The following is a 25921-nucleotide window of genomic DNA, read 5'->3' as shown; positions in this document are numbered from 1 at the left end:
AGGGATAAGACTTTGAGGCTTTTACATGTATGAAAAGTTTGTAATTACACATAGGTCATTAAAAAAATTGACCGCATACGAGTGCCATCGTTCTAAACTTCTTTGCTCTCCAAGCTATTCCGTCGGTGGTCTGTTAGTTTTTCACCGTTATATGTGGGCTCGGTCAGTATAAATGTCCATAATACCCCTCTCTGCTGCTGGTGATGCCCACGGTGTCGCCCGCCGCGCTGCTGGTGATGGCCGCGGTGTCGCCCGCCGCGCGCGCAGGGAGGCGCGCCGTCGGTGCCCGCGGGCCCGCTGGACATCGCGCAGCTGGGCGCCAAGGACGACGGCAAGTCGGACAGCACCCCGATGCTCCTCAAGGCGTGGAAGAACGCGTGCGACGCGACGGGGGTGCAGAAGATCGTCATCCCGCCGGGCAACTACCTGACGGGCGGGCTAGAGCTGTCGGGCCCCTGCAAGTCCTCCATCTTCATCCGCCTGGACGGCAACCTGCTCGGCACAGGCGACCTCAACGCGTACAAGAAGAACTGGATCGAGATCGAGAACGTCGAGAACCTGTCCATCAACGGCCACGGCACCATCGACGGGCAGGGCGCCCTGGTGTGGAACAAGAACGACTGCCAGCATTCCTACAACTGCAAGATCCTCCCCAATGTATGTGTGTTTTCTTTCTCTCGATCTGTCTCTCGGCCTGCTCTCTCTCTCTCTCTCTCTCTCTCGAAAATGATACAGCTAGTACTGATTGATTGAAATGCCATGCATGCAAATGGACAGAGCTTGGTGCTGGACTTTGTGACGAACGCCCAGATCCGCGGCATCACGCTGGCGAACAGCAAGTTCTTCCACCTGAACATCTTCGCGAGCAAGAACGTGCTGATCGACAAGGTGACGGTGACGGCCCCCGGCAACAGCCCCAACACGGACGGCATCCACATCGGCGACTCCAGCAACGTGACCATCAGCGGCACCACCATCGGCGTCGGCGACGACTGCATCTCCGTCGGCCCCGGCAGCAAGATGATCCGGATCGAGGGCGTCAAGTGCGGCCCCGGCCACGGCATCAGCGTCGGCAGCCTGGGGCGGTACAAGGACGAGAAGGACGTGGAGGACTTGAAGGTGAAAGGGTGCACGCTCGTCGCCCGTCGCGTGGAACACCGTTGTCGCCTGCTGTGCGCGGCTCGGCCTCGTTGACGGCGCGCTGGACCACGCGGAGCGCATGGCGATGTCGGACCGGCTCGAGCCCAGCCTCGCGACATGGAATGTCGTGCTGTCCGGCTGCTCGCGTCATGGGCGCGACCAGGAAGCGTTCGGCTTTGTTCGGAGCATGCTGGAGCGAGGGATGCGACCGGACTCCAGCTCCATGTCGAGCCTATACTCAAGTCTCTGGCCACTGGCCAGCTTGGGGCTGCTTGCCCATTGCTTCTTCCTCAGGCATCAGCTCGAGCCGGACGTGTACAATGACACAACCGTTCGTTGACATGTACGCCAAGTGTGGCCGGCTGGCCGCCTCGAATACGCCCAGAAGGCGTTCGACGCTCTGGAAAGGAATCTTGATTTTTTTTTTAAAAAAAAATATTAGTTTGGCTTATTATTATTTTGTTTTAATTTTAGTCTTGATACCAGCTGGAACAAAAGTATTGCCGTCGGAATAGCTGGTTTGTTTAATATAAGAGTAGCGAGATTTTCAAATTTATGATGTTCAAAACTATTTTTTTTTTGCAAATAATTTGAATATCAATTAAATTAGTGTGGTCAAGAAGGGTCAACGCCAATCAGTTTGGCACCAAAACGCTTAGCCAGGGAGTGGCACAGGGGGGAAACAAAACTTCATTATCCTTCTCTACTCTAAGGGTATTTTGGACCTTTTGACTGACCGGGCCCACATGTAACGGTGAAAAGGTAACAGACCACCGACGGAATGACGTGGAGAGCAAAGAAGTTCAGAACGATGAAACTCGTGTGCGGTCAATTTTTTTAATGACTTATGTATAATTATAAATTTTTTTAATGGCATATATGTAAAAGCTCCTCAGACTTTTACAATGTACTACCTCACACATTGCCACGGCACAGGCTGAAAATGGTCCAAAGGCCCAGCAACAGCCCACAAACACGAGATGCGCTGACATAAATAAACAACAACAAACGGCCCATTTGTTCCCAAGACCGAACAATAATAATATAAAATGAATCACAGGCATGACGGGGGAAGCTTTCCTGGGGGTGTTTAGTTACCCCAAATTTCAAATTTTGACACTATATAAAAAGAAGATTCTCCGTCATATCAAACTTGCGGTATATACATGTAGTACTAAATGTTAACGAAATAAAAAACTAATTGCACAGTTTGATTGTACTTTACGAGACGAATGTTTTGAGCCTAATTAATCAACGTTTCGATAATTATTACCAAACACAAACGAAATACAAACGAAATGCTACCGTAGCACTGTGGCTACAGTACTTTGCCGGCGCCGAATTCGGCCCGAACTAAACGAGGGCCTGCATTTGTTACCCCCATGCCCTCGCAATCACCGTCCCGTCGACAGCGAAACCGCAGCCGCCCACCGTCACTACCATTCACTCCCTCGGTGACGACCTCCTCCGCGAGATCTTCCTCCGCCTCCCCTCACTCCCGAGCCTCGTCCGCGCCGCCCTCACCTGCCGCGGCTTTCTCGCCGCAGTCCACTCCTCCCCCGCCTTCCGCCGCCGCTTCCGCGCCCTACACCAGCCCCCTCTCCTCGGATTCTTCTTCGAATCCATCGGCCAATACATCCCCTCCTTCTCGCCCATCCGCCGCCGCTCCGACCCAGACATCGCTGCCGCTGTCCGCGGCGCGGATTTCTTCCTCACCCGGGTACCCTACCACGAAGATGCTTCCCCCGGCTGGAAGATCGAAGAGTGCCGTGGCGGCTGCCTCCTCCTCCTCAACTTGAGCACCGAGCAGATCGCCGTCTACAACCCCGTCACGCGGGCCCTGGATTTGTTCCCCACGCCACCCGATGACATCTCCAATGGCTGTCACGGCAAGTTCTGCTACATGGATTTCTTCTTGCTCTACTCCGACCAGAGCCCCGACTCGTTCCGCGTGGTCTTCTTCTGCCACGACAAGTCAAGGGTGCGCGCTTCCGTCTTCTCTTCAGACACTAGGGAGTGGCAAATTCTCCCCTGGTCGGAGACCGCCCCAGCACAGCTGTCAGGCAACAAGCACTGGCTTAAGGGTGGCACCCAGGTGAACGGGAAGCTGTACTGGGCACACGCCGAGCAGGACTACATGGTGGTCCTTGACACTGCAACGCTGCAATTCTCCTATATCGATCTGCTGGAGTGGAGCACTTGAAGGGGCAGGGCTATCTCTACAAGCTCGGGGGGACCAAGGATGGGAAGCTCTGCATGGTGTCCGTAGTTGAATTTGCACTGTGCACTTGGTTCCGGAGAGCCGATGATAGCGGTGCTGAGAAGTGGATGCTTCACAATGTGATAACATTGGAGGGAGAGATTCTTCAGGCTATCGAGATCCCAGAAGATGAACTTTATGAGCACAGGCTCAAAGTGTTTGCAGTTCTTGATGGCATTGTGTATATGTCGATAGATGGAGAACATATTTTGCCTTCTTGGTTCCTTTCCTTCTGCCTGGAAACAAGGAAACTGGAGAAGCTCTTTCATAGGACATTTGACAACTGTGTCTATACATACATCATGGGGTGGCCTCCCTTTTTGATTGGCAATGATAATGATATGGCACTTGGCTCAGGTGTTTAGTCCAGTGTGAAACTGGTTAGGGTAACTTAAGAGGAAGGTGGAAACTTTGGTTTGGTAAAGTTTATTACTATCCCATATCACATCGGTTGCTCCTTTGCTTTATTTATATCGATGTAATTTGTTCTGGAATTCTAATATCTATCCTACTGAACTGGTTCTTCTTACATATTTGTTAGCATTAGCAGTACAATTTTCTCTTCATATTGGAACTTTTATTACAATGCCTCCATTTAAGTCTCTGGGTAGTGCTAGGTTACAGAGTTTCTTTTGTCTGTGTCAAAGCAAATGAGGTTTAAAATTTTGAGAACCTTTAACTCCTGTACAGGGAACATAAATATTGAACAATGCAGTGTCAGCTGCCCACCTGGCCAATTTTTTGTTTCCAGATCAACCCAAACCCCAGCATGTCCAAGGAACACAAGAAAAATGTAATCCTTAATCCTGCGAGGTAGCTGTACTTCCACATGCGTTGCATGTGTGGAGCTAATTAACCCCCATATCAACAGCTTGTCAATTACATATTCATTTACAGCGCCATGTTTCCTAGGTATTACTGTCATAGTTTCATGTCACTGTCACTGCTAAGAATAAGGTGAGTCGCTTTATCTTGCAGCTAGTACTTTGCATATAGATCAGTGAGATCCTCTGCTAAACTCAAATGTAGTTGCTCCTGCAGAAGTATTCTTTTTTCCCCTCAATAAAATTTTGTAACCATCTTATTCTTATATGTTATGAAAAACATGCCAGTGGATCCTAGAAAAAATATTGTGAATTTCAACTTTTATGCTTCAAAGTAAAAATTCGTAATTACAGGTACCAGCACAATTTCGAATTTTCACATGGGCAGCTGTGCAAAATGATGTAATGCATCGGTTTTAAACATTGAAGTTTATGTTAATAGTTGAATTGGTAACCTCCAAAATTTTTATAAAGTGTTTTTGCAGTAACTATTTAGCCTTTACCAGTTACCACATTCTTGATCTAGTAATACTGAAGGTCACCTCATGATATTCAATAAGATCATCTAACCTGTTCGACAGGACTTATTGCTGTCGCGGCTGATTTGTAGGGCTGATTTGTTGTGAAAGAAAAATATTGTTTTCATGGCTGAAAAGTAGGGCTGATTAGCTGATAAGCTCAAGCGAAGAGAGCCTTTATTGCCATCAAGTTTGGTCTCCTGAATGGGAGTTCATGGTAATAGATTCTTCAGTGTAATGCTTTGTGGAAACAAAGGTATTAAGACTCTATTTTGTCTTGGAATCTGAAGAAGTCTCTTTAGGTTTGTTAGGGCAGCTCCAGTCCTTCGTTCGAACCGAACTGACAAGAGTTCGATGAGATGAAGTTTGGTTCGAGTGCTCCAGTGCTTGGTTCGATTATTGCACGAGAAAACAATAAAAAATCTATTCTCTCTCTACGTGTATGGCTCACCGTGAAGCTTTGAGCGTTAGCTGGCCGGACGGATATTATTTGTTTAGTCTCTCGGTTCGACTACTGCCCAGAGTTCGATTTGAGTTCTGACACACGGTTCGGCTTCTAAAATGTATAAAGTTCGAGTTTCCCTGCTTACGGTTCGATTTTCTCTGCACACTGGAGGTGCTCTTAGCCGCTGCACACCCAAAGAAAAGGTGTTAAACATTTTCATTCTAATGTTAACAAGCTAAGTCACATATGTGTGCCATTTCCTTTTTATTATGTTACCAGGTCAACAAAATTCCTTTGTCAAAGAATCACCGGAAACTTTTTTGTTTTTTTGTTTTTGGCTTTCCAGATGTGAGCAAAAGATACATTAGCACTATTTCTGAGGTCATTTATACACGGATTTACAGGGATGATTCATATTTTTTAACCCATTTCCATCGAACCATATATTTCATCTTTGTTAACTAGTTAAGTGCAAGCCAATCCATTTGTTGAATATCATTGCGTTGACATTGATGCTGCAAGATGTCCATTCCATTTGTTGAATACCGTCCCATTGATGCTGCAAGATGTAAGCAACCTCTTTAGAAAATGCAACTCATAGCTTCTTAGGGCAGTCCCAATGAAAGAAACTAGTAGTTTCTATAACATAGGATATCACATCAAAAAAAGTACTGCTTTTCAACCCATGGTTTCTATGAGTAATAATTATTTTCTCTTTCTCTCTCCTAACTCTATCTTCTTCCTCCAATGGAAGTGCGACACGAGCTCCCTAGAAACTGGTGGTTTATCCCCAATTGCGATTTCATGGTTTCTTGGTGCATTGAGTCAAGAGTAGACCTGATTTCTTCATGAGGAAACCATTTCTATGATTTTTGCTCTCTTTCTTCATTAATTACGTTGCCATGTCAACGTTTTGCTTACGTGGCAAGTCATTTAATGAGGATAAAAACCATCATCAATACACCATTAGAACTGCCCTTATATATCCGGGGGGTAAATATGTCTAGAACATGGCACATCACACAGAGCGGTCCATTTTGCAATTTGAATTGCTCCACCCCTCATGTACTTTTTCTTAACGTTTATTATCAAATCACTCCAACAAGAACAATCACCGAAGGTGTTATTAAACTTTAAATTGTAAGGGAACTCTTCGATCAATTTATTTTGTGTCTCAGTGATATGTTTCGTTTAGACAGAACCCCAAAAACTAGCGCCGCAGCCTGTGTAGGCCTGCATATAAAGCCTTATTTTCCCCTTTATTTACTTGTATATACGTTGACGCACCTGGTTACATCTGAAAGATTAAGGTGAACTGGTATGATAACATGTCATTTATTGTTCCTCGTGTGTATGCTATCTTAATAGTATCTGTTATCTTGAAAGAATTGAACTATAAGATACTCCCTCCGTCCATAAAAAAAAATGCAATTCTCACAATTTAAAAAGTCAATCAGTTTTAACTTTGACTAAAATTTATATAAAAATATACTAACACTCATAAGACAAAATAAGTATTATTAGATTAGTTATAGAGTATATTTTCATAATAATTTTATTTTGAAACATAAATACTAATATTATTTACTATAAATTTGATCAAGTTAGTCTAGTTTGACTGGCATATTTTCCATAATTACGTTCTTCTATGGACAGAAGCCGTATTAACATAGAAATTTACATATTGGAAGCATTACTCTCATGCATAGGCCGTGCGAGAGAGAGCCATGGGCACAGGGCACCTGCTGTGGTGTTTGGGAAGATGCGCTCAGTCCGACGGTTTGGTTTGGACAATCGAAGGTGCGCCAGTGGACCTGTGTCGATACAGGTGGGCGAGAGTTTCAGGGAAGATTTCTGGCCTTCTGGGCACCCAAAAATGTAGAACTTGCAGTGCAGGCCACTAATCTTAGATATATATTTATATTAGAATGAATATAGAATTTATTTTAGGACGGGATGAATGGATATATATTTATTTTAGGACAGAATTAGAAAGTAAATATATATTTATTTTATGGCAACTGCTTCAGTACTCCCTTTTTAAAAAATAGCACGAATCCCAAAGCAGGCAATTAAAGAAATTAATTATTTTATATTTGCACTTGGGTCCTGCCTGGGCCCAGCCCGTCCTAGACCAGCCCGAGGCCAGCCCTGATCCATAGTGGAAGTAACGTGTGTGCAGACTCCGTCGTCAGTCATCACGCCTTTCCCTCGGCCAGCAATCGCTCGCTACTCCTCCCCCGATCCCATTCTTCGTGCTTTGCGGCAAGGACTACGGCGGCGGCGCCGAAGCCGTTGACGAAGAAGACGCCATGCCACCGGCCGGGGAAGGCACCCGCCCGCGCCCCGCCGTGCCACCGGCCGCGGGAGGCGCCTGTCCACACCCCGCTCGCGACACCGGCCCGCCACGCCCCTGTCCACGCCCCCCTCGTGCCTACGAGCCGGCGGCGATTTTTGAGCAGCGGCGGCCATGCCATCGGCCACCGCACCCCCATTGCCCCCACCGTGCCTCCTTCCCCTCCGTCCGTGCCCCCACTGCACCACGCGCCACCAGCCGCCGGCCATCATTTCATCCTACTGATGTTTCCCATACAGAAAGATGATTCCTTTTTACCTAAGGTACTGGTACTGCTGATTTTTTTGTTTTTTGGCCCTTTTTTTTAAAGTTTGTCACAAATATGCTCCTGGAGGTATGCTTTCAAAATCTAGACCCTCGGCCCGGCGCCATAGTAATTGGCGCCGAGATTACACGTCTTGACGCCAGAGCATTTGGCGCCGAGCTTCCTCGGCCACGTTGGCGTCGACGCGGACGTGGCGGTGACATGGCAGCCACCTCGGCGCCGAGCTTGGCGCCGGGATTATTGGCCCCAAGCTTGGCGCCAAGATCTATGACACTGAGGTGGTGTTTTAACCCAACGCCCAACCTTCCGGCTTCTTCCTCTTCTTTATCCTCCCTCTCGGGTTTTTGCTCTCCCCACTTCGCCCTACCTCATGAATCGACATATTGGACCTTGAAAACTTTGGTTTGATCCATAGATCTTCGAGAGCAAGGTATCCTCGCTCCCCTCCTAGTTTTTTTCACATCGATTCGGTATATATTGGTCAGATTTTTTAAACAAAGAATCGTCATTACTTAGGGTTTTATGTAATTTTTAATATTTGTATTATACAACCGTAGGATGACAAGGCGTGGAAAAGCTAGCAAATCAAGGTAACCTCAGCTCATGTTGTTATATTATGGGTTCATTGTTGTGGATCAAATGGAAAACTTAGGTTTAGGGTTTAATGTTAATTGCTTTCGGTTCTTAAAATGAAATTGGTTAAATTGTAGTTATGGCCGGATTACCAGAAATACCTTTGACCCATTGCCTCTGCCTAGTGGTGTTCCAGTGCCCATGTGCTTTTGCGACGATCCTTGCAAGGTAGTCAAATCCAATGAAGAGGACACGTATAGGCAAAGGTATTGGATGTGTTCCAATTTTGCATTTGAGCCTACACTTCGTCAGCGCCGCATTAACAAGATGGTGAGAAATTGATGTTGTGTAATAATTATTTTGTGTCATATGAAATCTTGCACGATTTTTTTATTTTGTAACAATTGCATTTGTTGTAGACCCCTCCACCGCTGTATAATTTTGAGCAATGGATCGACACTGAGATCAAGCCTGAAGATAAGGAATGGATGCAGAAACTATTGCGGTGGGAGACATAGGACAAGGAGATGATGGAGAAGAGATGTAGAGAGGAGGCTACAGAAAAGGAGTACAAGGAAGAGGAGGAAAGGAGGCGTGTTGCTGCGTACATGGAGGAGAGGGAGAAGAAGCTTGAGCGTGCACGCCGAGTGAAAGCAGCAATGGAGGAGAATCCTGATCCTCTGAGGAAGAGAAAGTGGTCTTATTGCACTCAGTAGTCTCCATGGCTTGCTAGTTCTATGGTTTATTCATGAACAATGTTGTCTATTGTTGAACTTTTCATTGTGTTGTCATGTAATGCACTTTAAGTATGGGCATACTTAGGTCATGTACTGCGTTATTTAGTTTGTCAGGCATGTACTTCTAGTATTATTGTGTTGTTTAATGTGTCATAGTATTGGACTTTTCATTGTGTTGTTCTTTTTCATTATCTGTGGTCAAAATATTCAGTTTAATATTAAGGACGTAGTGAAATGAGATCACGTATTGCAAATAAAACCTAACGAAGTAGGGATTATATAATTCAACACGCACAACACATAAAATGGCATGTGAGAACATGTACCAAACTAGGGTACAGAGGTCCTGAACTAAACCTAACATGCCTTAGGTAATTGAAGCGAACAACAAGCACACAAAATGGCATGTGAGAACATGTACCAAACAAGGGATACATAGTTCCTTTGACTAAACCTAATATGCCTTAGGTAATTAAACCAAACAACAAACACATGAATATGCCATGTGAATAAGATAGGGTCATCCTAGTAGTGTAGCCACATAGCAAATTATGTTGCACCTTCTCTACAGTAGCCTCTCATTGTTGTTGGTGGTGGTGGCAGGGGTGGCGGCGGAGGCCCCTTGTTCTTGTGATTTGGGCAGATGCAATATGGATCATTGCAGACTGCCTCTTGTGAACCTACACCATTGTTATTGTCGTCGTCTTCGTCTTCCTTGTAACCGCTGCTAACTTCCCTTTGTAGATCGAAGATACGGTCCTACAGGTAGTAGATGTACCACTGATGCGGATAAATTGGTCAAGGATCAATCCACCTAGTGAACCCATAGTTTTCTTCAGACTCGAAAGACTATAATAAGTATGTCCTGTGAGTTGTAAGGGTATTCGAGAAACATATTTAACAAACGAAATGTAATAGAAATTACCTATGCTCATAGGCATTTGAAGAAGTGACGACCTCCGTTGATCCCCTCGGTAAACATTTGCACTAAGCAGTCCTCACCATGTATGCATTTTGGCCAATCTTTCTTTCGGTTATTGTATCCTCTGAGAGGGCACTTTTTAGTGAAATCACTCTTGCTCTCGGGGGAAAACTGATACATTGGTTCCTCAAAGAAATCAGGACCAAGAGACCCCTCCCACACAATGGGAGTTCCCTTCGTCCCCCCTTTCCTCTCCCACTCCCAAAACCCTTTCCTCTAGATGACCCTCCAGACATTCCTACTCCAACGAAACCGAATACTAGTTTGGTTTTTGCTTTTGGTTAGCAATGCATCCTGGAACGCATATATATAGGCGAAGGTAGGTTTGCTAGCCGTTGTATTATGTTGTAAATGCTCCTGAAAAGTCTACTCTGAATTACTGAAAAGCCTACATCGAAGGACACTAGGGAGCCTAGATTCCATGACTGAAAAGCCTATTCGAATTCAGAACTTCAATCGCTATTTCAAAGGACACTGAAAAGCCGATTCGACGGTGACATGATAAATCACTATAAAGGCTAGATGCTATAGGTATATTGCACAAATATACTTTAGGTAGAAAATTTCAGCATAATTTCCCCTATTTTTTATGCAATCCATACACAAATATGACATGAATATTTAACCTCAATGTAACATGTTCAAACATACAAATATATGCCACATTCATCTCAAACCATATACATGAGCATATTAATAGTCCACACAGTCCATAATTATAGTCCATAGTAGTTCATAGTCCATAATAATAGTACATACAATCCATAATAATAGTCCATACAGTCCACAATAGTTCATAATGAAAGTCCACAAAGTCCATAATAGTACATAATAACATCTACCACAAACCCTCGCTGCCTCATAGTCTTACCCTTACCCTTGTGACCAAGAGCGTCGGTGCTGAAAGCATCTAGGCCCCTAGTTAGGTTTTGGTGATTAATGATGACACGAGATTACTATAACTAACGTGTGTTTTGCAGAGGCAACTTAAGTTAGGTCATGGTAATGATGATTGTTTGGACAATTATGGTTTTCATGCCCCTATCGATGGAAATCATTTTGATTTTCAAAGGATGGACGACAAGGTTAAGGACGGACTAGTTCTAAGTGTTGTTTGGCGTTGGAGAGACACTTAGAGTAGTTTAGGACTTTGTTTTTTATTTGGCCATACTATTAAGGGGGCTATAAACTAGTAGCTTGACCTAGGTGAGTCTAATGGGTTAGGTGTGGTGCACACTTGTCAAACTTAGCACTATGTACCGCAGGAATAGCCCAAAGATCAATTGGTTTCACTCTCATTCACAAAGGATTTTGAATTGAAAGTGAATGGAGGGTCAAATATTGACCGGACGCTGTTTTAGTGATGACCGGACTCACAAGTGTTGCGTCCAGTCCGTGATCAGTGCGCACAACAGAAGCCAAGGAGCAACCGGATGCTGCACAGTGATTGGAACCGAACATGCCTCTAGTTGTATCTATAGTAGTAGGGCCTCATTGTCAGGGAGGACCGGACACTGAACAGTAAATGACCGGACGCTGAGTTTACAGCGTCAGGTCAACATCAAAGAGGGTCTAGAGACCAAAATTCTTGACCGGACACATCCGGTGGATGTTGATCAGACGCTGGCCATCATCAGGTCACTCCAACAGCCTTCCCTGATAGGCTGGCGCCACATAGCCATTGTCTACTGACTGGTGCGTCTGGTCACCCTAAAAACTGCTGAGTTGGACAACAACGATTATGTTTTAAAGTGGGGAGTATATATACTTCTCCTACTCATCCAACTTAGCCCTCTTGCCCATTTGTTCAGCTGAGAAACACCTTTGGAGTGTGAGGGAGAGCAAGAGCCTAGTGTGGTGATTGAGATTCGATAATCCAAGATCAAGGACCTCATTAGTGCATAGGGAGTAGCAAGTGTGGATCCACCTTTCTCATTAGGCTTGTCTTGGTCAAGCGAGAGTTTGTGTTTGTGACTCTTGTTGATCGTCATCACCTAGATGGCTCAGTGGTGATTAGAAACTTGGTGATCATCCGGCGGAGCTTGTGGATGACCTAAGTCATGTTGTGAGCGGTTGTGGGCGATTCGCCTCGATGGAGTGTCAAAGAATCAGCCCATAGAGAGCACTTGATCCTTGCGCGGATCAAGGGGGAGCTACACCATTGTGTGGGTGCTCCAACAAGGACTAGTGGGGAATGGCGACTCTCCGATACCTCGGAAAACATCGCCGTGTTCCTCTCCTTCTGTTTACTTTGAGCATTTACATTTGAGCAATTCAATTCATGTCTTTACATTCTTAGAATTGCCATGCTAAAGTAGGATTAGAACCTAGGGTGCAAAACTTTTGTGCGGTTGAACAATAGAAACACTTCTAGGCACAAGCGGGTGAAATGGGCTAAGTGTAGGGCTTAATTATTGAAAGAAATTTAGAATTAGCCCAATTCACCCCTCCTTCTTGGGCATGTTGATCCTTTTAGGTGCCTGGAGTGTAAGGGTCAAGTGGACGACGTCGCCTAGTGCCTGAAGGTTGTGTAGGCTGAGTTGAGGGAGCATCCTATAGCTGAGACGGTCCAAGCTCCTCATGCCTCTGGTCCACCTCCTTGTCATCCTCGTCCTCATCCTCATACGCAATGCATATGGACCCTGTAGGTGCTTAGATAGACAAACCTATGCCTCCTCTGCCAGCGGAAGGAACATGCACATCTTGTGTCATGGCTGTCCTGCAACCACAATGAGTAGCCGCACGGCTGACGTGACAGTCTCTGTTGTATAAAATTATGTTAACTGAAAGAATTTAACGTATTAATATTATACTTGAAAGAATTTTTAGAATCTTACGTCTAGGAAGCTATGCGTGTTGTCGTCCCTGACTCTCGAACGAAAGCGCTCAATGTCTTCAACCGAGCATTTGAGGGTGTTGCCCTGCAACGAAGTTCTCAGTAAAATTGTATTGGTATGTAACTGTGAAGGGGACCATGACACCTAAGAAGGGGGGGTGAATTAGGCAACTTATAAATCTACTTCTAAACTATGGCCTCTTTTTCTAACCTTAGCAAAAACCTATGCAAAAGATAAACTATCTAAATGTGCAACTATGGTTTTGCTAATATGTTGCTATCTCTACCGCAAAAGGAGTAATACAAACAATGTAAATGCGGAAGCTAAAGAGCAAGGTAGAGATATGCAAACTCCCATCGACGACACCAGTATTTTTACCGAGGTATAGAGAAGCGCGCTAGCTTCTCCCTAGTCCTCATTAGAGCCTCTCGCAAGGAATCCCTCACAAGGGCCAAGCTCCCGGTCGAGTCACTCCATGGATAGCCTCGGGCCTTCCCCACGCGCAAGTGGGTATTCGACGTGCCTTCCGACAAGCCTCTCCCGGATGCTCCCCGCCGTCTTCACTATCAAGCTTCTGGCCGAAACACCGCGGGCCTTGTTCCCTCTAGTACGCGGTGGCGGCCACACCACAAACATGGTTGGTGTGATCTCGCAAGACTATAAGCCCCTCCGATGTACAACAATGGTGCGCGCCTAATCACTAGGCCTAAACCTAGAGCAAGCGCATAAGCGGTGGTCTAATCAAACTAAGAACTTCGCAAAGCACCTACGCTAATCACCTAATGAAACACTAAGCACTATGCAAGTGGAGATCACTAAAATGGTGTATCCACACCCTAGATATGTTTTCTCAGCTCCACACACTATAAATGGCTGGTTGGGGGGTTTATTTATAAGCCCCGCTGAGAAAGTAGTCGTTGGGGACAAAATCCCGCTTTTCTGCTACTGACCAGACACTGATCACGTCCTGACCGGACGCGTCCGGTCGTCCCGACCATTAGAGCCATGATCAACTGATCGGATGCTGCCAGCATCCGGTCACATGCCACCGGACACGTCCGGTCGCAATTTCGCCACTCTGGAACCTTTCTGTACTCGATCGGACGCTGTAGTTTTATGTCCGGTCGATTTGTTGCCAGTGTCTGGTCAATGCTGAATGTGTTGCCGGAATGATGAATAGTGCCATCGGTGCGTCTGGTCATTTTACTTGTTCAGCGTCCAGTCGCTGCTGATGACGCTTGTTGTAGCCGAGCCTCTTGATCAGTGCGTCCGGTCACTTTCCGCCAGCATCCGGTCACCTCTGTGAGCTCGTTCCTTCGCGATCTTACCTATGGCTTGGTTCCTATCTTCATGCTTGGACTTTGCTTGATATCTTGGGTCTTCTCTTGTGCTCCTAGGATCTTGCTTAAGGTGTTGAACATTGGATCATCACGTCGCCTTCGTCCAAGTCACATCTTGCACCCTATTGAACTACAAAATAATCACTTGCAAATTCATTAGTCCAACTTGGTTATGTTGGTCATCAAACACCAAAATCCAAAGTAAATGGGCCTAGGGTCCATTTTCCTTACAAACTGAACATAGAAAAATAAGGCAATTGACTTACCCCCATGTCCAAGATTGGTCCTGCCTCCGCCTGCCTTCCTACATGAGTAGTTTGGTCATACGCTGTGTCTTCATCATCGGAGGATTCGATGTTGGCGTAGTCATCTTCTATCCATTGTAGCCTCAGCCTGCAACGTGTGTCGCACCTTGGTACCAAGCTTGGTAGCACCTGTACTCATGGTTCGTGTATGACTTGTCGTTCTCGTCCACATTGGCGTCCAACAGCTCCCACTGTTCAATGTAGTAGTGGTGGTGCTTCTCCCAATCAAAAATCTTCCTGTTCTTCTAATGATCCAACCTGCACGTCACGTACGCCATCGTTAGTGAAGTTTTTATATGAAGTAATACAAATTTGTATAGAAAATTTCAGTAGAGTTTTCTTTGTTTTTTGATGCAAACCAAATAAAAATATGACACGAATATATGCATTCCATACGCGCACATTCATCTCAATCCATATACATGTGGCCATATTAAAAGTGCACGTACCTCATCATTACTTTCTTATATAGGAACTAATGGAAATGGACTATAACGGGACAATTGAAATAGTAGAACACTTACTTGTGTAAGTCAACGCCAGTCAAGAATGAAGCCATTGGTCAAAGCTGTCTCACTCTAAATTGGCCGTGCAACTCTATCTGGCAGGTGGAACTCGACAGCATAGAAGCAGATTAGAGGGCACCTCATCCTGTAGAAGTCGTAGTCTCACCCACACATGTTGCTCAACCCAAAAGGAAGTGCCCTCTCTCTATCGTACGGCTCCCACGACACCAGGAACATGTCAAAACAAGATGTTAGATGCTATACTAAACCATTTCAAACCAGCATGGGAAATACAATTTACTTATGCTAGAGGCTATGAGCGTGTCTAGCTCATTTGTGAACTCAATGTACGCCCGCTCTAACCTCGCATGCAGGAACTCCAACCTAGTCCCAAAGGTACGCCCACATCCGCTACCGACGTGGAGGCTGACCTAGTGTCGAGGACTGCCGGCACAAAAATGTGTGTCGACACACGGTAAGCTGGAAGGATCTGCTTGATGGAGCAAGCCTAGAGATCTGCTTGGCTTCAACGCAGGGGTAACCGATCCTGTGAATTCCTCCCAAGACGTGCTAGTCAATTTGACCCTGCAATTGACAAGGAGAGAAAATTTATCAGTAATTTAAGGTGGAACATGCCGGTCTTTGCCCAGATAGTTCCAACTGTGCCGCTTCGGGAGCAGCCAGACAAGAAAATCGACTAAATAGCTTATACACACAGAAATTTGCTGTTACGGACTATAAAGCTCATGGGTAGCAATTGATTTTATGTTGATAGGTACAGTACACGTAGATGTAAGGAAGATCATCAGCTAGGCAGATATTACCGGCATAAAGCATTGAGCCGATGAATCTAATGAGAAAGGATATAGCATGCGAACAAATCGACTGTCTGATACAAATGGATCTACAAACGCTCTAAATCTAATATGTTACCATCAACAGTGAGGTTCGATCGGATCGATGGCAGTTATGATGATAATAACAAACAAAAAACCAAAGAATCCACAAAAACATCTGTATTTCAATAGGCTTTCCGAAAGACATGCTATACCTGAAGGCTCAGACGAATCGGCTAAAATAGCCGATTCGGGTGAAAAGGGACTACAGCATGTGAACAATTGACTATTTCACGCGGACAAACCTATGGACTCATTAGACCTAACCTGCTATCTCTAACAGTGGGGTTTGACCGGATCGATGCAGCCATGATAAAGACAATAAATCAAACCTTTAAAGTAAACAGATCTATTTAAGTTTAACAGAATCATGGACACACACCGTAGGCGTTAAAACATAGGCGATCGGCTATTTAGTCGATGCAGGCATAGCAAACAGTTAAGGTCACGCCTAATCGAGAACAAATCTACTAACTAGCGTCCTCCAATCTATAGTGCCATTAGTGGGGATCAACCGGTTCGTTACAGCCATTATAGTGAACTATAAACCAGATTTAACTAACCAGCAAACCTCTCTAAGATCATACATGCCTTAACCCGTCACTCAGAGTAAGAAATATCATATTGTGACAAAGCGAACGATGGACTAAAAGGATATCAGACTGATCTAAATCGATCTTGACCGAGCAGATTGATGTTGCTGCAAACTAATATCAATAAGAACATCAGCAAGATCGGTAAATTAATGAATCTATCCAAAGGACGACACCCTTAGGTGGAGCCAATAACTTGACCTTAATCTAGTTCGAGCAGTGGAGGTCAACCGGATCGATGCAACCGTACTTGAACTAGATAAGAGTCGATAACTAGCTTATACTAGAGTTCGCAGTGGAGGTCGACCGGATCAATGCAGCCATACAAACCAAAGTATAAGCCATGATAGTACTTACAAACAAGCCGGAGGTTGGCCAGACCAATACAGCCCTGCTCGCTTAAGAACTCACTGAGATCTACTCTACTGCTGCTCCTAAGGGTTGGCACGGAGCCGAAAAAAGTAAATTGTATTTGATTGATTAGATGTCCTTTTACAATAGCCGAGGTCTAATATTTATACCCGGAGCCTAAACATGAATCCTACTCAAGTACGACTCATTACAATCTTTGGTATAAAGGATTCCTAACTTAAGATAACTTGAACTCTAATCTTTCCCTTTTCGTAGAGTATGATATGTATTTCCCGACGCCAACTGTAGCCCATTATCGTTATCTGCTGACGTCATTCGAAGAGAGCCAATTCCAGTGTCACATCTGAATCAGCTGATATCGATCCTCATACAATCGATTCCTTGATGACACGATCTTGGGAGCTTCGAGTTCCTACATTCCTCTTCCCAAATTTTGGTGTAAATAGGGACCAATACTAGGGTACCCAAAGAGGAGGAGCTCATGGTCATCAATATTGATTCATCTGAGCAGTCAAGAGCACGACTACAGCTCCAACCAACCCCTAGGTGTGCGGGCTCCGCCTCACCTAACCTCTGGGGAAGGGCTCCACCTCGCCCGACCTCAAGGCCATAGGCTCTGCCTCGCCCAACCCTGAAGTACGTGAGCTTTGCCTCGCCCGACCCTGAGGCCGCTGGCTCTGCCTCGCCTGACCCCAACGTTGCGGACTCTGTCCCGCCTGACCTTAAGGCCGTGGGCTCTGCCTCTCCTAATCCCGAGGCCACGGGCTTTGCCTCGCCCGACCTCTGGGGGAGGGCTCTGCCTAGCTCAACCCTAAGGTCATGGGATCCACCTCACTCGACCTCTAGGGGAGGTCTCTGCCTTGCCCAACTCTAAGGTCACATGCTCCATCTCACCTGACCCCAAGGCCGCGGGCTCCACCTGGTTTGACCCTTGGGTTTGCGCTCCGCCTCGCTTGACCCCTTGGGTGTAGGCTCTGCCTCGCCCGACAGGGACCCATACCGCCGACAACCACTCTAGGTCCAAGCATATGGGCCTAGGTCAAAGCTCTGACACGTAACCCATGGCCATGATGGGCCATACCTGAGGGTTCACATCAAGAACAACGTCGGGCATGCCGGTGCAGTTCTGTCTAACCCTCGTACGAACGATGATAGGCACATTAGTTCACCATGACGTCCACCGGGATGGGATGGAACACCAAGACCGGCAGACGATGCCTGCGCATTGCACCAGTGACGGACAGGGCCACGATGTGGAGCTATCCCTGTTGACGTCTACAAGGTCGGTAGGACCCATGTGAGGGAGAAGAAGGACTCGACAATCCTAAAGGCCTTCCTCTCTCTCTGGTTCTTCTCTTTTCCTCCGCTATAACCCGTGCTTTCCCTTGGCCTATAAAAGAGAAAGTCGGGCGTCCCATGAACAGGACCCGAATTAATCGACCCATCGAGATCTGATCTAGATCAACACAAGAGCACTACATGAACACTCGGCTGAGCAGTAGTCGAGCTCTAAGCACCCATTCATTCTTTCCACCAGAGACTTGGGATCCTTTCCCTCTCTCGCCCGTTTGTAACTCCTACTACAAACTTTTAGTTCTAGTAACACGAGTAGCAGCGATGAACTAGATGTAGGGACTTTCTACCCGAACCAGTATAAACCTCGTGTCCTCTAAGCACACCATCCGAGCTAGACGCGCAATATTAGAAATTTACTCATCGGTGGTAACTCGAAACACCGACACCTGGGAACCAGTCACGATGAGCCAGAACCTTGGGACGGCCAACTAGAAGATGAGCCCACATCCACAACTGGAGTTGGTACAAGCATCCACCAAGTGAGGCTGAGGACGAAGTCCAATGACATGCCTCACAAAGCTACCGGTAAAGAAAAGCCAACACTACAGAGCCCCAGTTGTACTGACCCGCTTGGTTCTAGTCAGTGAGGCAGTGGACCTACATCCACAACATAGTGTCCCCCATTGCATCAGGGAAGAGAACATAGGCAAACAGGTGTAGGATCCACGCCATGTAGTAGTACCCAACTGTCTCGTCGTCTGCCTCCTCATGGCACTATGTGAACTCTTACCGAAGCTAGGAGATTAGAACTCTAGAAGTGCGAGCCCCTTGCTCACCAACCTCACACCCAACGAAGGCCTCTACTTATGCTCTCCAACCTTCTAACCTGCATGGCCCAGTCACTGTGTTGCCATGAATCCTCAGACCTAGAATCTTCTGATAGTCCTAGAGCATGATTGTCATCTCTCCAAAAGGCAAGTGAAAGTTGTGAGTCTTCGGCCGCCACCTACATTTTAGACAAAGCAAGATTACATGTCAGAAAGGTAAGCACATGAACAAATGTATACGAATGGAGGCAATGGTTGAAGATAATACCTATCAACCAATGCAGTTAAGGCCGTTGAGTTGAACGTGGGCAACCCACGATGAACCTAAAAAGAAATGACATTTAGGCCAGCTCTTTGCAGGAAAGGAGTGTACCTGTCATTGTACTGCATGTCCAAGAACCTGTTGTGGGTTCTAGGATGAAGCAGTGGAAGGTCCTGCATGGAATAAAATATAGTCTCCCGTTACTTCATGAACACATGTATGCTTACAAAAATTTGAACAAGACGTATAGATTATTACCTGCCCTTCCGCTATGAGACATCCTCTGTGGGTCTCCTCATATGCCGAGTCAAGCAGGTGGAATTGTGTCATCCTACAAAAAAAGGTCAATGAAATAGAAATTCAATATACAATGAAACATAAACTTAGAAATATACAAGTAATTGACACAATTAGAAGCATAAATTGAGACATGCATAATTAATGAAATGAATACAATAAATATGAAATAATGAAAACAACCAATAGTCGCACTTAACTAATCTGTCAATGGCAAGTGCATGAACTGTGGCCCAGTCTACCACACTTGCCACACTCGTATTGCTTGGGTCAGTAAGAAATGGGGTTCCTCTCCCATGCCTCGTTCTTTCGGGTATCTGATCCATAACCATCCTGTGCCTCGTCCTCTTCCTGGATCCACGCTTGTTCCAACGGTAAGCTGGATCCGCAATGTACTTTGGCCCATCATATGGAGGCCACTCTCTAGGGTCCTAGAAAGGCACGAAGCAGGGGCTCCATGTGTGCACAAGTGTGTTGACACTAAATTCATGAGGTATCCTACTCTCGATATTATAGTTGCGATGCCTAGCTGTTACCACCAAATGAGAACATAGAAAGTGGTACTGCCTTGGTTTACCACAAGTGCATGTGAAATCTTAGAGGACTACCACATGCATCCTTGACTCTCGGACCTCACCGTCGGACATTGTACTGCCCCTATGCTCGACCAGATAAGTCCCTGTGGCATGGTCAAAACATGTAACCCTATGTGTGCTAGCCCTTTCATTTGCCTTCTCTAGGTGTCGCTTTAGTTTTGGAGCCCATATCTCTCCATCACTCTGCAACTTCATTGCATGGGCGTGTCTATCGTTGAACCAAGCAACAAGCTTGTAGAAGGTGAATTGAACGATTGCATTCACGGGCATACCACGTATCCCCAACATCAACTTATTGAATGACTCTGCCATGTTGCTGTACTAAAACTTGTACCTCCATCCACCGGCGTCGTGAGCTCTTGTCCATTTCCCCAAATCCCTCATCAAACCTGTGAGACATTGTCTACCTTCTGCATTTGATGCGGTTCTCATGCTCCAACTTTTTCTAAAAGTACTTGTCCTCAAGTTGTCAAGCAGCCTCCTGGAATGGATCAAAGTTATCCTTCACACCATCCTTCTAGAGTAGATTCTCGGCAAGGTGCTGAATACACCAACGATGGTGCAAAGGTGCATACCCCTCTATCTACTCGTGTGACATTAATTATGCCCTAGTGCCTATCAGATATGACGCCAACCTCCCTGCCAGGCCCAACCACATGTATCCAGACTAGCCTCAAGAACCATCCCCAACTGTCATTGTTCTCCTTCTCAACCAAAGCAAATGCCAAAGGAACCAACTTGTTGTTTGTGTCACAGGATATGGCTATAAGAAGTGTGCCCTGGTATTTGCCAATCAAGAATGTACCATCAATGGAGAAGACAGGACGACAGTGCCTAAAGGCCTCAACACACTAAGGGAAGCACTAGAAAGCACGGAAGAATATTTGTCTCCCATCCTTCCATACATTTGGTTTTGGGATGTACTCATAATGCATGCTTGGATTCACTGCTTTGATTGCATTGAAAAGTACTGGCAGCTGCTCATACTCATCCTCCCAGTCCCTATATATCATCTTCCACGCTCGCTATTTAGCCCTCCAAGCTTTACCATAAGTTATCACATAACCTCCATACAACGCCTCAACGGTCCTGATAATTGTCCTAACCTTCATGTTGGGTTCTCTCTACAATATTCCCATCAACCGCTTGGCAATGAGGGTAGATGTCAACTGTTGATGCTTTAGTGTGAGCACATGGTCATCACAATCATGTGTCCCGACAACTTTTGTGATCTTCCACTTTTCAGTGATCTTATGCTTCCTTGCACAAACCCTCCGTGGGCAGCGTTCCTTGTCACACACAACTGTGTAATGGCGCTCCGCATATGAATGCAAGACCTTGTAAGGTCTCTTTCATATCACAACAAACGCCTGCAACCACCTCTTCAATGTAGGGAGGTCCTTGATTACCTTACCCTTCTCAATTACCATGTTAGGGGTGGCCTCAGGAGCTTCTAGCAGCTCATCATCATGTCCTTCTGCACACACCTGATCGGAATGAGCAAGATCGCTGAACTCGTGAACTCTTGGATTACGGCGGCCAGGAAAGATACGCCTCAGTATCTCAACGTCACTCTCCGTTAGCTCTCCAACAGGACAATCATCATCAGAATCAAGAGCCCTTGCCATCTCATATGGCTCCAAATTATTCATAATTTCAACACTATTAGAGGCACAGAATCCATCTCCATAGTGCACTTCCGCAACAACAGGAGGCACATCCACATTGTTGGGAATGTCTCCTGCAACATAAGCAGAAATACGAGGAAAGAATGAGAAAAATGGATGTAAGGAAGGGGGTAAGCTCCAAAGAACGATGTAGATAAGACACTTACTCGGATGATTCTGTGTCAAAGGGATCTCATGAGAAGGGTCTGCCACAACATCATGAGTCTGACAAGCATCTCCAAGTAGCTCATTGGGGGCAGATTGAGCATCGGGAACCATAGGTGCAACCTCCACATTCATAGTGTGCCTGCTGACCCATTGGTGGGGAAAACCCACAAGGGACGGGATCAACTAACACCCGACGCATAACCACGTCCAAACTTTGGAACTGGATCTTCATAGCCGATCTCACATAGTTCTTCTACTGATCCACACACCCAATTGAGATCATCTTCCTTGGGATGTTGGGAGGGGAACCAAGGTGAAGTACACCCTCAACTACGATGCAATCATCATCATGGCAATGTAGCTCCTCCCGAGCCCTTGCAACCAACTCATAAAATGAAGGCTTCTCATTGAATAACACGAGCACGCTTTGCATGTCAACAAACTCAACATATCCATAACGATCTCTTTCCACGGTGCCTCCATGATATATGCTCACTAGGTTGTCCATCTATTTCATACACAAATCCAAACACATTTCGTTTAGTCCAAATTACGTGCCAACAACTACATACTAGGTAACTGCTAGCTTCGCAAATAACATAGTAACTAGCTCCATACATGTCCAACAACTAGGTTATCCTCTTATCACTACATCACCAACTAATAAAACTAAATAGGTTATCATAACAAACTAAATAGATAGCTAACTAACTAAGTAAATAGTCTAACTAGGTTATCACCTAATCTCTAGATCACCAACTAATTAAACTAAATAGGTTATCACATTACCATCCTAAGTACATCAATAAACTAACTACTACACAACAATTCAACCTCACTAACTAACTACATTGCATATACACGAAATTTACCTATCCAACGATGGCAGTGCACGACGCGGTGGAGAGCAGGAGGAGGCATCGGGAGCGGTGGAGGGCCGTGGGACGGGGCTCTGGGGAACGGCCAACACGTGTGGTCGGACGTGGAGGACAGAGAGGCAGCAGCGCCTGGCCTGGCGACACGGGGCGGGCGGGCCACGGCGGGGCGGCCGGCCGGCACAGCGCGGCGCCGGGGGACGGGAGCGGCAACGGTGGTCGGGGCAGGGCGTGGCGAGGAGGAGCGGCGCCGGCGGTGGGAGGCGTCGAGCGAGAGAGAGAAGAGAGAGAGAAAGGAAGAGAGAAAAAGGAAGGAAGAGAGAAAGGAAACGGATCCACCTGTAAGGCCTGCTCGGCGCCAAGATCCACGGCGCCGAGCTGGCTGCCATGTCACCGTCAGCTCTACTTTGATGCCGACGTGACCCCAAGACCTAGCACCAGTTACTCCGGTGCCGAGGTGAGGGTCCAGATTTTGAGGCCCCGTTCGCTTTGCTGAAAAAAAAATAAGCCGGGACTCTGTTCCGGCTGATTTGTTGGGAGAAAAAAACACTGCTCCGGCTGAAAAAATAAGCTGAAGAGTACGGATTATAAAACAAGCGAACATGGCCTGAAAGCATACCTCCAGGTGCGTATTTGTGAAAAACTTTTAAAAAAGGGCTAAAAAACAAAAAAAAATCGGCTGGTACTGCCATGAGAAAAAGATACAGTGCCATGCTATCCTCGTTCATGCATGGTACCATTTACTTGACAAAGTATATTCAGATTTTTGTACTAGTAGGAGTAGGTGATTAACAGACCATGTACATCACTGTCTCCAGATCAGGAAAGATATATGCAGATATGGGACAGATTTTGAATCTTAGACCGGGTCCGGGTGACATGTTTTCTTTTTGGGAGGAGGGAGGGAGTAGCTTGGTATACTATGAGCAGGAGTATCGTTTACTTTTGTTATAATATGTGGTGTCGTATCAACATACGTGATTGATTACCCTGAAGTCGACACAAATACAGTGCAAATTTTGGACGGCAACTCGGTGAATGCAGCAGCATCAATCCTATTGACGCAGAATTCCGAAGCACGCTTTCATTCAGAAAAGCATGCACAAATTCCTTAGCCCTGATGTCACTGCTGTAACTGTAACATCAACATTTATAGGCGAAAATTAACTGCAAATTGTGATTTTCTTCCAGTCCACTGTGGAAGTGGAACAGCGGTTTTTGTTTAATCAGGAATGGAATTGAAGCAGGTAGATGATTGTCATTTGCCACTCTGGGCGCGTGCTCCTGACCGCGGGCGTGCCATGGTCGCGCCGGGAAGGCACCCGCAGCGGGGCAAATGGAGGGTGGACGCCGGGATGCGGGGTGCGGCGAGGACCGGGAGGCGGCGTTTCAGCGCGCTCCAGAGGAAAGCTCTAGAAACGCTAGTTAGTCTGTCCGATCAAGATCTAGCGGTTGAGGTTTTTCAGATGACGTGGCCCAATAAGAGACCAGCTTCTATGGTGCAGATTTGGTTATGTAGAGATTGGCAGCAATAGAACTATACAAGATTAGTTTCTGAAATCATCTATTTGAAGTAGTCGAGGACTTGCAGCATCAGTGAATTACAGGGACAATTACAGTGAATTACAGGGACAACTGCCGTCCAACAAGTACGCTCCCACTGCCGCCGCCGCCAGCCTTACCGTTACGCACGCTGAACGACGGCGGCACGTAGGGGGCTTAGTGCACCGGAGCAGCGCCCAGTTGACGCCGCCAAAGAACGGGTGCCGCTTGATGGCCGAGGCGACGCGCGGGGTCCTTGATGAGCAGCGCGGCGACGAGGTCCCTGGCGGCCGGCGACACTGACACGGCGGTGGCGGGTCCCGGTCCCGGGGGAACTCGAGCGTGCGCGCCACGATGTTGGCGAGCGTGGCCTCGTCGTAGTGGCCCCGTACAGGAGCTCGAAGCCGAAGATGCCCAGCGTCCACCAGTCCACCGCGCTGCCGTGCCCGTCTCCGGACACGATCTCGGGCGCCAGGTACTCGTGCGTGCCAACAGTTGGCCTCAAGAACACAATCACGCCCCTTTGATCAGTGGCTAACCTAAGAAAAGAAGAAATCAAACTAGAACGCTTGAATCAAGAACACATAGCGAGCACAGACATGGCAACCTAAGATGGGGGGCGCCGCCCGCGGCCGGGGGCGCGGCGGGGCGCGGGCGGCCATGAGAGCGCAGACGGGGCGCGGGCGGGCGCCTCCCCCGGCCGGTGACTTGTGGGGGCCATGGGGGCGTGGACGGCCGCCTCCCCCGGCCGGTGTGCCCTGCGCCGCGGCGGCCAGTGGCGCGTGGTGCGGTGGGGGCGCGGACGGAGGGGGAAGGAGGCGCGGTAGGGGCGATGGGGGTGCGGTGGCCGGTGGCATGGCGTCTTCTTCCTCAACGGCCTCGTCGGCGCCGCCGTAGCCCTTGCCACAAACCACGAACAAATGGGATCGGGGGAGGAGTAGCGAGCGAGGGCGACGAGTGAAACGGCGGCGTCAATACGGAGTCACGGTCTCACGGAGACTTCCACAGACGTTAGTTCCCATCTGGATAAGAGCTGGGGTCAGGCTGGTCTTGCACGGGCTGGGCCCAGCGGGACCCAGAGGTAAAATAATATAAAATAATTAATTTCTTTAATTATTTGCTTTGAGATTCGTGCTATTTTTAAAAAAAGAGTACAGGAGCAGTTGTATTATTTTATTAGGACAGAAAGAATTGAGGCTTCCAAGACCGTCTCTGATGACTCGTATAGAGACCTAAACCTAAATATCTTGAGTATGGAGACCTAAACCTAAATATCGTGAATGGTACTGTATTAGCTTTCAACAAAATACCTATATGCAAGATCTATTTTAAATTACAGCAGAGGCACAATCCATTAGACCATCTTCATATGGAGACCTAAACTTAAAATAAGTCGTAACCCAAATATGAGACTTATTTGTAAAAAGGGTCTCTTTTAAGTC

General features: G+C 46.7%; 1 protein-coding gene and 1 pseudogene across 1 annotated transcript in view; both read left to right on the top strand.

Annotated features, from left to right (window-relative positions):
• The first annotated feature begins 255 nt into the window (after positions 1 to 255).
• The window catches only part of LOC136528210 (exopolygalacturonase-like), a 269570-nt gene continuing 243904 nt past the window's right edge, over positions 256 to 25921 (top strand). Inside the window, exons 1-2 of the mRNA XM_066521140.1 lie at positions 256 to 657; positions 778 to 936. Coding sequence (XP_066377237.1) covers positions 352 to 657; positions 778 to 936 — 465 coding nt within the window. The 5' untranslated portion in view covers positions 256 to 351. The remainder of the gene's footprint in view (positions 658 to 777; positions 937 to 25921) is intronic.
• Positions 1021 to 3946, top strand: LOC136528571 (uncharacterized; annotated as a pseudogene).

This window comes from Miscanthus floridulus, chromosome 19 (assembly GCF_019320115.1).
Source record: "Miscanthus floridulus cultivar M001 chromosome 19, ASM1932011v1, whole genome shotgun sequence".
Classification (NCBI taxonomy): Eukaryota; Viridiplantae; Streptophyta; class Magnoliopsida; order Poales; family Poaceae; genus Miscanthus; species Miscanthus floridulus.
Note: the sequence above shows the minus strand (reverse complement) of the source record. Positions and strands in the feature narration are given on the sequence as shown.